The sequence below is a fragment of the Typopeltis vanoorti genome, chromosome 1 (genome assembly GCF_054136105.1).
Source record: "Typopeltis vanoorti isolate ZY-2024b chromosome 1, IOZ_Tvanoo_1.0, whole genome shotgun sequence".
In the NCBI taxonomy this organism is placed as follows: Eukaryota; Metazoa; Arthropoda; class Arachnida; order Uropygi; family Thelyphonidae; genus Typopeltis; species Typopeltis vanoorti.
In genome coordinates this window covers 190,300,162-190,314,130 of record NC_143549.1, presented here as the reverse complement: position 1 = coordinate 190,314,130, position 13,969 = coordinate 190,300,162, and the positions used below count along the sequence as shown (strand labels likewise).

Below are 13,969 nucleotides of genomic sequence, written 5' to 3'. Positions count from 1 at the left end.
CCTTGACCCTGACCAAATGAACAAAAACAGCCTTTTTACTTCTCTACGAACGTCACTACGCACGAAATATCTCTTTAATAAAATTGGATCTTACGTCAAACGTTACGCCATCTTCTTTTATCTTCTTTTATGTGTTTTGTACGGAGTAATAAATTGATGCTCCACGCGGGTAATTCTATCTTTCCTTCCTGGATGCTTGAAAACATCACACGTGTATCAGTATGAAGCGACCTGTGGTGATGAGTTCTCTGAGAAAATAAGAATAAATATTATTTTTCCGAAGATGTTGGGTAACAATCACTCGACGCAGAACTGGACCTAAGATTCACTCTGGATTATTATCATCGCCTATGAAATTGAGATCTGCCCCAAAAAAATATTTAAACTTTTCCTTAGTAGCATGTTGATAAGAACGAGTCTATTTCCACCGAAAACAAATATTTTCGATACAACATTCAAGCAAGTTCGAGTGAATCTAACTGGTAAAAGCGTAAAATTCTCGATAAAAATCTCAGGATCTTACTGTGCTTGTCAGAGTCTTAACATTTTGTTCTCATTTCTAATAAGACATCACAAAGACATCTTGTGTCTTATTAGACGGAATGAGAAGCCGAAAAGATGAAGAACTGATTCCTTCATGAAAGAGTTTGTAGCGGGGGTGATTTAACAAGGAAAAAAAAATCAAAATTGCAAAATTTGAATAGCGTCAACAGTTAGCTTTAATCGATGTGCACTTCCAGCAAAAGTATTTCGATAATGTAGTCGGATAATTGTAGCAATGCCTCTAATTTGGATAAAGGCTTGGTTCGATTCTGTGACGAACATTTTCTCAAAAAAAAAAAAAAAAAGGCGAGTTAACTAGTTTCATGCGAAGCGAAACAGATTTTCTTCCCTAATGACAAGGTCTGCGTACAAACAAACAAACAGACAGTAAAATTAGACAAGAATATCGCATGTAATGGCCTGAATAGAGTGTTCGTTACTAGCAGTCTAAAGCAGCGCTTCCCAAACTGTGGGTAGGTTTTGTTGAGGGGGGGGGGGGCGTGAAATGATGAAAACAAATTTACAACGTTTTAAGACTAAATAGATTTTTTTTCTTAAAAGAAACGTATTTAATTTTTATTATTTCTTTTTTTTTTTATTTTTTATATTTTCATGAAAAAAAAATCACACATTGGTGAGGGTTCGCAATTGCTTCGTGCGTATTTCGGCGCCTAATGAATGTTAGTAAATATTGCTTATTCATATAAGTTTCATTTCAAAGCCGAAATCCAAGAATCGCAGTTTCAAATATTTCACCTGATATTGACTTTTTGTGCAGCAGTATTGAAGCACATCCATCGCATTAAATTGTTATTAAACTTTTTTTTTATGTTTTTAATTCTTACTTTGTTTATTACTAATCGTTTTACGTTTCATGTGCTTGTACTGCAAATGGACAATAACAATATATCGATCTATATAAGATAACGTGCCACATCAAATGTGTATGCAAGATGCTAAAAATGTAATATTTGCATTATTCACTGAGTATGTTTTGTATTGAATATAAATACAATCTTCTTCTTCTACGCGTTATTCCCGCTTCCCATGCAGGGTTCGCGTGTTATTTAGATGCGACTTCTTTTTAGTACTACTCCCAACCGACCCGTCGCCTGGTCTGCCGCTGGGGGGGGATATGTTTTTGACTGTAGAGGCGTATGTTCATGGGGCCGGTTTGCGGGATGAAAAACGCCAGATAAACTGGCGGAAAAAAACCCTACTGACCGCGCCCAAGACCGGCTAACTTGGCTATGCCTGAGGAAGATCCTCAAATTCCTCACGTCTACAACGGGAATCGAACCTGGGACACTCCTTCCCCAGGCATATGGTTACGAAGCGCAAAGCCACTAGGCTAACCGCGCGGTCCTTTGAATATAAATACAATAACTATTATAATAATATATGCCTGTATTACGAATTTTTTCGAGGGGGGAACGTGAAATATTTATATTTTTTCATAGGGGGCCCTGACATCCAGAAGTTTGGAAAGCACTGGTCGAAAGGATAGAACCAAGATCTGTGCTGGGGTGGGATTGACTAGGTATGAACACCGAATTACAGGATAGAATTAATGTAGACCCGATCTAGGACAAAGAAAAAGTAAACCTCGATTAGTTTCCCTAAAATAGGAACTTTAAACAGTGGGGTTCATAGGTCTGCGAGCCAAGTTGTGGGCCGTCTCGAGATCCATATCCTCCCCTGAGCACAATGTCCACGGAACCATTTCTAGCAAATGTATGGCAGCGGCGTAATGAAGAACAGAGTATTAGTCTTCACTGTACTCCTCTCTCTCTGTGTGTGTGTGTGTGAGAGAGAGAGAGAGAGAGAGAGAGAGAGAGAGAGAGAGAGAGAGATTCTTTTTAAATAAACTATTTTTTTTTTAAGAATATGCTCTCTACTAGTAGCAACAAAATCAACACGTTAATTGCACGAGAGTTTCAAACTGACCTTGATCAATTATCATTCGGGTGTGCTGATCCTATCTTCGGAAATGTTTTTTTTTTATTATTATTCTCCTGGTTTTCAAGCCATGCTTGCAGTTTCGAGAGACTGTATACGGCCAGTTATACAGAGACCTGTAAAATTAAATCCGAAGCAGAACCTAAATTCCTAAACATGTGAATAATCGCAAACACGGCTCATAAACCAGTATAGTCGTTAAAAAAAAATTATTGAGGTCAGTTTGGAAATCTTGTTACATTGTTGTTTACTAGCTGATAGCATATTTGTAGACAATAGCAAAAAACTGGATTTAAAGAAAGTTACATTTCTCTCTTAATAAAATTAGCACTCACGTGTCTTCCACTCTTAGGAAAATCAGCATACTTTAAAACTGTGGTATTTATGAAACGAAGCTGACGGCTTGTCAAACCGATCTTCCAGCTCCAGTTTTTATTCTAAAGTGACTCTACTGAAAATAGTAACATTTTGAATCCGGACACTATTTTTATTTCGAAATTAAAAAAAATATTGTATTCAATTCGAAAGCTTTAGGTTGCGTTGTTTCGAATTCATTAGATCACGAGGTGAGATTGCCAACCACGTCGAGTCGAGTCTTCACAGTTCAGGATAGGATGCGAACCTCTAGAATAATTTTTCAACTCAAGATAAGATGTTTCTTTTCTTTTTTTATTGGGACCGCTGGTATTTACGGCACAGGAAAATTTTTATTGAATAACCAGCATTCCATGAAAAAGATCTGCAAAAGAATTTAACTGAAGTTCAATCCGCTCTTGACTCGATTAGAACTAACTACTTTATATAAAATTTCCTTCGCGAGTTTTATGCGTCTAACAGTAATAGTTTAAATAAATTTTTAATACTTTATATTCAAATATCCCGAAAAAAAGAGAATAAACTATTGTGAGTGAGATTGCCACTCAGTTTCTCCATAAAACACGAAAGTTGAATCGCATTAAAATCTCGCAGTCTGCTGAACTACAAGGAATGATAATTCAGTTATTAAAGTATTTATTTTCAATCCTGTTCCATGCAGTTATTTTTTAGGAAAATGTCGACATGGGTGAAGTGAAGAGATCGGTCTGCAGCTATTCCCGAAAAACCTTGCGGAAAAACTGGCGATAAAAAAAAAAAAAATGGAGATTTCTCACGAATCCAAATGATTATATAAAATAAGTTATCGACTTTTTTTATTATTATTTTCATTCTGTTGTTCATCTCATTCATAAGTATTTTAGTTCTTTCTTTCTTTTATATTCTTAGCTTTGAGGTATTGCTCATGGCAGTCACGAATTTCGTAGTAATCTGCTTGGAGAATGTCGGCCAAACTCGATAGCTCGATTTTTCAGATTGCGCATGCAATTCTTTGTAAATTTCGCATGGCAGATAATCGGTTTGTGGAGAGAAAATTGCTTAATTAAAGGGAAAAAAGTTCACTAAATGTGCCACTTGACCAGGGTAGTTAGTGTCATCAGTATAATAAAAATGTATTCAAATTTTCCCTCAAAGTCGCGAATGTTAAGTTTCAGCAAGATGGATTCATTCGAGGACGGATGGACACACATGACCAATATAATAGGTTTATTATTATTATTATTATTATTATTATTATTATTATTAAAGTATTTGAAGTATTTGATAAGATTTCTCTCAACAAAAGCTGATCATGCAGCATTTTCTGTAAACAACTTGGCTACTTCTATTACAATAATTAATCATATTTGCAATCTTGTGTTTATCGAACGACTTTTAAAAATAACGCTTGGCTTTCTTATAGGGCCGAGGTCTCCCGCTGGGCGACGATTGGCGTGGGTCTACCACCACGTTTTTACCTCCTGCAAGCTTTGGGTTTTGCCATCACAGAACAGACAAACTAACCAGACGCAATTATCAGATAACCTTAATTACTTTGGCGTGATCTTGAACAACAACAACCTCTCTCTCTCTGTCTGAGCTTGCCACAAATATGCATTCAGACTTTTTTTTATTCAGAAAGAAACATAGGAATAAGACAGCAAGAAAAAAAAAATGTATCGATTCTAACAGATCTTTATTTCCGTATGAACTTTGAATGCTAGCAACGCAACTGCAAGTTCTAGAGCTTGTAATAGAGCATGTAATGTTAATAATAAAAATCAAAAATCGAAGTTGTAAATATTGTTCCCAACTTTCATTGGCGCTTATGAATGAGCGAACTTTTCCAGGAAGTCTGTTTATTGGACGAAACATGTTACTGCAGTTCTAGAGCGATCGCCACGACTTTTGCTGCCATTTTAGGTCGAAAATCATCCCCAGATAGAAGTGCAGCTTAAATTTTTAACATTTACTTATTACCAACAGCACATTACTCTCTTGACAACGCAAACGAGCATTTCATTGACGGAAGCAGTCGATAGTTGATTTTCCAAGTCACTGCAGCTCCTTATAACTCAGTGCTGTCATCTGCTGGCACAAAAGAGAAACAGAACACACGCAGTTGCTTCGAATAATTCGTTAGTGTTCAACGATGAAAGAACGATTGTTCTTCGAGGTATGTTTGAATGAATTCAGAAGCGCTGTCACGAAAATGTACAAATCGCGAGATACGATTGATACAAACTGCTCTAAACAAAAGTTGTTTATAATAGAATTGCATCAGCAGCAGAACACGCGCCAAGTTCACGTGGACTATCGCAAATCCACTCGTTTCGAGATACCGTTTACGCGCTGTTTCTTTCCTTCGCTCTATGAACTCATTTAGCTTTAGAAATCGAGAAAGGAGTGTAGGAGTGTGATGAAATATAACGTTATCTGTTGTAACGGGCCGTACTATTTTAGTGCGTGTGTAATGGGTGGGAATCAGTTGCGCGTGATACGAAAATAAGAGTGATTTTGTTTTTACTAAGTACTGATAAAGTCGATCGCACGAACTTGCACTGTCTTCAAGCGAATATTTCGAGTGAAAGAAGATGGATTAATGCGATGCGTTGACTTTAAATGATTCAGCTCCTTGGTAGGTACTTGATCATAGAATTCCAGGTTTTTCCTTAGATCACGCACGAACAGTCGATGGAATATTTTAGTGTTTCCAAATCGCGAGATTAGAAAGAACAAAATCGAGTAGTCCACTGTTGAATTTCGAATAACCTCCGCACAAATATTAAAAAATATTGTTGCGTTCCTTCCGAGATATTTTAAAAAATTCTTTTTCTCGATAAAGAGATCCTGCAATTGGTTTCGGAATTTTTCAATCGAATTCACAGGAAACACGTGTCATTCAAACCGAATCACGTTTAGGTGGAACCAAATGCTGGTAAACAGAACACGTGCGTAGCTTCTACGTCAATGAATCAAAGGGATGGACGCCACACACTCCAAGAACATTCCATTGCTTATCTTAGGCCTTATGATGATACTAATTAACACACGTGGAAATTTATAACATCGAATTCTCACAAATTTTACGGCAAAGGTCGAAGGGACTTCTGTTCTTTGTTTTCTCTTCCTTGAGTAAAATGCATTTACTTGAAATAATATTCTCTCATTGCTCTATCGTCCTTTTATCTCCAGGACGGTTAATTCCATCCGCATAGCGTACAGAGTCTGTCAACTGCGTATATTCTTCTGGCGGGCTTGCAGGTATGAAAAAAAAAAAAAACTTTCGGTATTGAAAACGTGCCATCTCCTTACAAGATCGACTAATTCGCCTCAGCTGAAAAGTCCTTACACGGATTTTTCGCGCTCTAAACGAAATTCGAATGCAGATCTTTCCAGCTAAAGACATCGTCGTACTTTCTCTCTCTCGCTCTGTGCAATCTCATATGCACAAAATGGAGTCGTGTTTTGTAAATCTTGCTTGCGCTCAGGAGTGTAGTCAAAGCAGTCATTTTTCAAACTAGTTCTACTAGAAATTCGCAACAAAAGGAAATTAGGTGACAATGATTTAAAATTTTAGACTTGTTTAGCAACTAATGACTGATAAAACAGTCCAAAATCCTACGAGAAGCGTGCATACCTGTAAATAAATCACTGTATGATGAAATCCTGGCAGGGGTTTTCTGGTTAATATAGTCCTTCATATTAAATTTTGGTCCAGGATTGAACAACTTAGTTAGCAATTTTCAAGACTGCATTGCTAGTTCTATGTACATCTGTGTTTCTAACAGAAAGACATAAACTATTATTACCATGACAGTGCGCAGTAAGTGATTATTATTAGTACATAATATTTTATTTAGCAAAGAATCGTTTGTCTCTTTTCTGCCCTTGAAATTTATTTGAGGAATATTCAAAGCAATGAGATTCTGTAAAAGAAAATGTTTTTCGAGGATTTGGACTAAAGTTCTAGGCATATTTCATAAACGGAAGATATATTTTAGCAGATCAACATAAATGACTATAACATTGTTTTTAATCTACAAACAGTCTTTAATACAAATCCCATCCCATCTTCCCTTTTCGTGTTAGGCTCGATGGTCGGCCAAGACCAAAGAACTTGGGATCCTTCAACCCTGATCAGGAGAGGGCAGATAATCTTGCTGCGCTGTCTTTAATTTATATGTATTCATTCGTCGTAGTGGTTTGCCTTGTTTGAGGGATGAAAAACCCGAGTTTCCCGGAGGGGGGGGGGGGAGAAACCTTTCACCTCCGCATGAGACCGGCTAACTCATCTTCCATTGAAAAGCCCCGATGAAAGGACTTCGCATTCTGCACGGGATTTGAACCAAGCTCTTTCCAACTGAGCTGCGGAGTTCAGCGCGATACCCGTGAGATATTAATAATAAAATCAAAGTAACAAGAATTCGATGGCGCCTTCAACTGGCTAAAAGTTATTTAAATGCCGCGTTTATGAATAGCAAAGTAATTCCTCAGTTACATCGATGACTGATTTTACGCTGGAAAGTTTTAATAATTTCGCCTCGGTCTTCTTTTCGGATATATTGATAGGTAGAACGAAGACTGTGATAAACACGGATCTGAAAGGAAAAAAAAAAAGAACCAATTGATTCCGGTCCAATAAACTTGGTCTCACGTGATGGAAAACAGAATTCTACGTGTAAAATGCAATATGAAAAACCAATTTCCCCAAGCGATTCGTCTCGTACAATTGGAATTGCAGAAGTCCTCCAAACAGTCAATGTCGAAATTGAGGACGCGACGATTTATTTTAGTTCAAATTTAGCTTAAGTTAGAAATTCTAAATCAGCGATCCAGTTAGCTCAGTACGGATTGCGTTAGAAAGTTTACTTTTTTAACGATTCCTAGATTTAAAAAAAAAAAAGGCTAAAAGACATCGCATAGTTGGGAATGGAAGCAATTGGGAAGAGATTCTGTGCGGGAAAATCCAATTTCCACCAGAAAATCCTTTCCCATGTGAGACCAATTCAGCTAAAAAGTCCTCACGAAGGTTCCCCAGACAGGACCGAATCCAGGAATTTGCAGCCGATGGCCAACGACGCATCGTTTGCCGTCGGCTGCAAATCGGATACACCACGCTTACAAGAGGAGTTTTCCGTGGATACAAATCTTCCACGGCCTGAGTCCGGGTTCCACCCTATTTGGAAACTTTTATTTCTGCGCGCATTATTTGTTTAAAAAGGAATTTAAAAATAAATCAATTCGGACGATTTGTTTTTCAACTGTGAATAAACGGGGGTATCGTAAATACCCTAAAGGGTACTGACGCGCTTCTTAAATAATTGTAAATTTGTACCCTTCATAAAACAAAAAAAATACGAAATGAACGTAATCACTTCTAACTCGGAATATGTGAAAAACGTACGTTTTTCTAGGGAGGGGCTGCTCTTCGATTACTACCAAGACAGAGAGTGGGGTGCATCAGCAGGTGAGACGGTAAATAACGAAAAAAAAAGTGACGCGATTGGAAGTTATTCGAAAACTATTTAAATGCACAAAGTTATTTAAATGTGTCAAGTTATTTACATTAAGTATAATTTTTCTTACGTATGATTGTGTGCGTGTGTGTGTAGTGCTTTTTAAGAGAACTTTTCGTAACGTGGAATAGAACGCAACTCAAATTAACTTTGTAAATAACGATGGTATAAACAACTGCGTGTAACTTGATGCCTTTTGTAACCTGAAATGCGTAGTTATTTCGGAATGTCATCGACGCTACTTTGGTTTGTTTCTTTATCGGTTTCTTTCTTCGTCGTGTCGATTCGTAGCATATCTTAATTTTACTCTGTTTTGCGTTCATGCCCTTATAATTAAGAAACTTCTCCTCGATATCAAAAAGAAGAGGATGAAACGTTTGACCTTCTGGGGATCTCAGCCGACTAAAGACGCTTTCTTTACTCGAAATTGCCATAGAAACCACCATTTCTGTGTCAACCTATTCGGAGTTCAATTATTCGAACATGGAGTGAATCTGATCATTTACATCTCTAATTTAGACGAAAATCGACTTACCGGAAAAGAGGAAGCTAAATTAAGATACTCGACGACGTCTTTAAATGGGCACTAAAAACACCGAATTTCATATTTTTTAATAATGAAAATTTCTGACTTCAGAGCATGCGCAGTTTCACACTCCCACCCAAGCAATAATCTCTCAACGTATAATCATCCCATTCTGCCCAATTAAAATACAAGCGCTTTATACTTCAAACTGCTCGCCAACAAAGCCATGAACTTCCGTGAAGGTCATAAAAGATGCGTCGTTGATGCATCTCCTTCAAATGGCAATAGAGTTGTTATCATCATAACATTTGCTTTCACCAGAGTGGAAAGTCCAAAATTTTCCCCATTTTGAATGTCGAATCGTTTTGATAAAAAATAAATGAAGGCAGCACCTTCAGACGAGAAAGAAAAAGCATTTTGAATTAGTGTTGTAATCGTGTAGGTATTGGTATATTATCTAGGGAGAAATTTTTGGGGGAGAAGTTGTTTGAATGTCTATAGCGGTTATATTATTTCTTCTATCTGGGCAGTTTTTTTTATTTTTATTATCACGATCATCTTCGTATTTTATTCCTATTGTCTACAACATTACTGAACATAAACCAAATAATAATCTCAAGATGTAATTATATCTTTATTTTTATTGTTTTCATTATTTTATTTAATAATCAACGATAACTCAAGTCAGGCAGAACTGCTTACTAGCAACAGTTGATCAGTCTCACTACAAACGATGCATTAGTTCGAAGTTCTAGTGAAATATCAAAAAAAATGTTTTAAAAATTGTAAAGCTAATTGTATTCGATAGCTTTAAACAAATCGGTGTAAATCCAGTTTGGGGGAATTTACAGTACCGCGATGAGATCATTTCAAAGTTTGATATTTAAATATTATTCGTGTTAAGAATTATCATTAAAAAAACCTTTTAAATATGAAAGGAGTTGGCAACAGCCCTGGATGCAGTCGTTCTGTGGATTAATAGCGATTATAATTATTTTGGGAAAACGGTTGCAGAATTCGCCCATCGTTTGACTCCAACGAACGAGTCTCAGAGCTTCCTTTCGTACGTATCGAAAGCACTTTTAATTGCCCACCCCTCAGGAATGTTTTGCATCTACATAAACAACGCGATGGTGTGAAAACTAGTCTTATCTGCAAGCGTTTCACGCGGGACTCACGTGACCACTAGGTGGCTCTTGGATCCTACTAAACCAGTCGCTTTACTGGGTTATAGAGTAGCTGGGGGCTCTGTGATCGTACCAGCGATGTCGGGTGACTGCGCTGCTAGTGAAACTGGTTAGATCGAGCGCTTTCGTTGCCGGGATCTTGGCATTTCGCCAAGTAGGTCACCACGGCGGCGATAAAGGGGTAACGACCTCAGAGTCTCGTGCGGGTAGCCAGTTCACCAACTCCACGTTCTACGCGCATAGTTGTTGCCAACGCAGACTTGTTGTTACCGCGTTTTTAATGCGATGCCTTTTGACCAGAAATGGCTGCGAAGCTTTCTTTGCCAGATTAGAACCGTTTCAAAAAATATTACGGAAGCTCAATTCATCTGATCACGAAGTTTGATTTCCGGATAATACTGGGTTTAAATTTAAAAGAAAAAAATAACATAAGGTAATAATTTTTTTTTTTCGGAGAGGAGCCATGAGACACACCCTAAAATTTATTCATGAGTACGCGCACACACACTGGCGTCTTTTTATTCCTTTTCTTCTATAATATAACTTTCTGAGATTTTAGGGTTTAGGGGGTGTTGTAGAGCAGCTAAATACCCACATTAATACGTGTTTATTTAAGATGTGTAGGTGTTTTTACTCTTTTTTTTTATTGTTTGTGAACCATTTATGTGAAATAGATTGAAAATACCCCCCCCCAAAAAAAAAAAAAAATTGCCATTTATTCTCTAACGGGAATTGAAATTAACTAATTGACAAAAATTAGTTGATTTCATTTCCCGTCAGAGAATAAATGCCATTTTTTGTTTGCTTTATGAATACAAATATATTTGGTTCTTTACAACGAAATAACAGGCGAATTGCTATTTTACTCTCCTGTAAAATTCGTAAAAAAAAAAAAAAATAATAATGAAAAGATTTAAATCTGTTTATATAAAACGGCACGTGCTCCTTGGCTATACGATCTGTGTTAGGAATAGTGACATTTCACAACAAGTTACTCTTCTAAACATAAATTAAAAAGAAACCCATAAAAGGGGAACTTTGCATAAATGTGAAGAGCTGAACTGCGAGTGGGTTTGTCTCGCTCGCCTATTCTTTGGACGAAACACCCGCCACGAGATCCTCTAACCGCCTTCGGTTAAAAAGACAAAATGGCTATTCTATTAAATATCGCCGATTGCAATTAACCTTTTCTGTTATTTAATTCTAATTCAACTAATTTCAACTGTTCTTATTCAGTTTATTAAAGCGAATTAAGTTAAAACGTCATCTTCACGAAAAAGAAAACATCAATTTGCATAATAAAGAGTTATAAACGAAACAAAGTAAGACATTGAAGCGAAAATGCAAGCAAATCTTTTCAGTAAACCTCAGCCGACTGCGTATATTAGCGGAGCTTTTTGCGATAATATTTATTTCTTACGATAAACATTTACTTATAACCTATTTGCCATATAGGAAAGGGTGGAAGCATAACCTTGACTTACAAATTCCAGATGCCACAACGCTTTTTTCCCCCCCCTCCTCATGCAGTCCTGTATCCTTGATCTCTTGACTTGATTCCAGCAGGTTTGCTTTCATTAGATGAAGCCGACAAGAAACATTTTAGAATGTGCAGATGAGTTATGAAACCAGCGAGAATTGAAACAAATCTTTTACAAGACGTAAACGATACTAAATCTAATCAAAAGCAGCAATATTGTTTGGGATAAGCAAAGCTATTTTAATCACATCGCTTTCTAAGACACCATAGTTTAATTTTTGAAAGGAATTAAATTACTTAGGATTTAATTAGTTAGGAATTAAATTAGTTAGGTTTTACAATCTTTCGTGGCGTTCAGAGATCGTCATGAAAAAAAGAAGAAGAAAATATTTAGCTGCGTCGGTTTGTTTACTCTTCCAATAATATTTTTTTAGAGGTGAGAAGTTAAATGCGGTTGAGAGGTTTCGTTCACTTTTGCAAGAAAACATGCTCGGTGATTATGCAATGTATCTGTAAGATAACTAAAAAAAAGTCACTTTCTGTAGATTCGTGATTGTATCCTAAGCTAATTTAAAATTCTCAATATTCTTATCGCTAATACACTATTGCATAACGTCAAATGCAAAGGGTGAGCGCTTGCTTTAAAAATTGAAATAAAATATCAATTGGAGTACATATTTTGCATTTGCTTGCTGAGCCTCCTTCGCTCAGTTAGTTTCGATGTAGCCCTTTGGTGAAAGACCTGGGTTCGAATCCCGTGTATGACGCGAAGAACCTTTTGCAGATCTTTTCAACTGGATGTGAGTTAGCTGATTTCATACGAAGGGGGTGGGGGGGTAGGGATTCCTTCCAGAAACGTGGGTTTTTCGTGCCTGAAAACAGGCAAACCCGTGAACACATAATATCTACAGACATAAAATACTACTGGACAAGGAAGGCAACGGAAACTCATCTTGCTCGATAATATAATTCCCTGGCCTAGTAGAACAATATCTGCCCCACCAACCACTAGGTTGAGAGGAAACTCGCACACAAATATTGGCTACACCACTTTGCACCAGCTTCTACGCTATCAGCGGTAGTACGTGAGCCACAAATTGAATTACCCTGAAATAGCTAGACGGTGACACCCAACTGCATTTCATTATTATTTTATTTTATTTTTATTATTTTTTTTACTAATCAATGCTGAATTAATATGTTTTAAAAACATTAGGAACTGCAGTAGGAAAAAAAACAGTAACTAAAGTTGGAACTGCCTACAGTTTCCTTTTCACGAGAAGCAAGCACTATGCAGACTCTGACAACTACAGATCTCTACGATGCTACATGGCGACGTCAGAAGTGAAAGTTTTAAGGGAACTACCACCACTACACATTTTCGAAATTCACTTAAAGATCTTGATATAATAAACACATTCTATTAATTAAAAACAATTTCAATAATTAAAATGTACTAAATATTATATTTATAAAATGGTTTCAATCTCACTTAAAATACTAATAAGAAATATTTTATTCATGCTAATTATGAATGAATGCATAAATTTCACTTCACTCAACAGCAAGATCCCCCCCCCCCACGACAAGGTTTATTACTCAAGTAATGTTCCAAATAGGTCTGATTCATTTTTGCTCTCTTATTTTTAAAATTGTTCATAACACCCTCTCTCTCTCTCTCTCTCTCTCTCTCTCTCTGAGACACACACACACACACACACACACACACACACACACACTAATGAAATTTCACTAATGAAAATTTACCACAGTTTATTTCTAAATGCAGAAACTGCGTTACATTAATCTATTATTAAGCAATCTTTTTTTTTTCTTTCTATTTTCATATCTGATGTGTTTAACAGTTAACGTGTACAGTAAAGGAAACTAATCTTTCAAGTCAGATACGAAACCTTCTCAGGAAATGTTTATGAATGTTTTTGTTTCTTCAAGCAGTTCCCACACTTTTCAAAGCGCTTACTCCGTGGTTTCGCAATTAGAAAATGAAAAAGTTGAACAACACCCGAAAGATCATTGTCAGCTTCTTCCACTTGAAATCTGTAACAAAGACCTTGAGGTATTTATCCGTGTAAATGATGATGTTTATTCATTTACTAAGATTTATGCTTTCCCCTTATAGTAGGGAGTCCATCTTGCGTAAGACATTATTATGAATGTGTTTATTTTATTTTATTTTTCAATCCAAAGCGTTATCTTTGAAGAATTCATATGTTGCGATATACCTTCAATATCGGTTGAATCATCACTCGCGAGGACATTTTTCATTTAGTTGGTTTAGATTTATTTTTACAGCAATATCAACACCCCGGTAGAAGTCTTAACGGTGAGAAAATCAGTTCGCATTAGATGGGAATCTTCTTGTAATTTTCGAGAAATGTCA

The 13,969-nt window shown here is 36.6% G+C and overlaps 1 protein-coding gene across 2 annotated transcripts in view; it reads left to right on the top strand.

The window, feature by feature from the left end:
• The window catches only part of LOC150110720 (uncharacterized), a 302,788-nt gene that overhangs the window by 102,602 nt on the left and 186,217 nt on the right, over positions 1-13,969 (top strand). Inside the window, exon 1 of one of the 2 annotated variants that reach the window (XM_090395941.1) lies at positions 5,465-5,494. The exons of the other annotated variant lie outside the window; for it this stretch is intronic. Within the exon in view, the coding sequence (XP_090252067.1) occupies positions 5,479-5,494 (16 nt within the window). The 5' untranslated portion in view covers positions 5,465-5,478. Of the gene's footprint in view, positions 1-5,464; positions 5,495-13,969 lie in introns of those variants that run through there. 2 annotated transcript variants of the gene reach the window in all.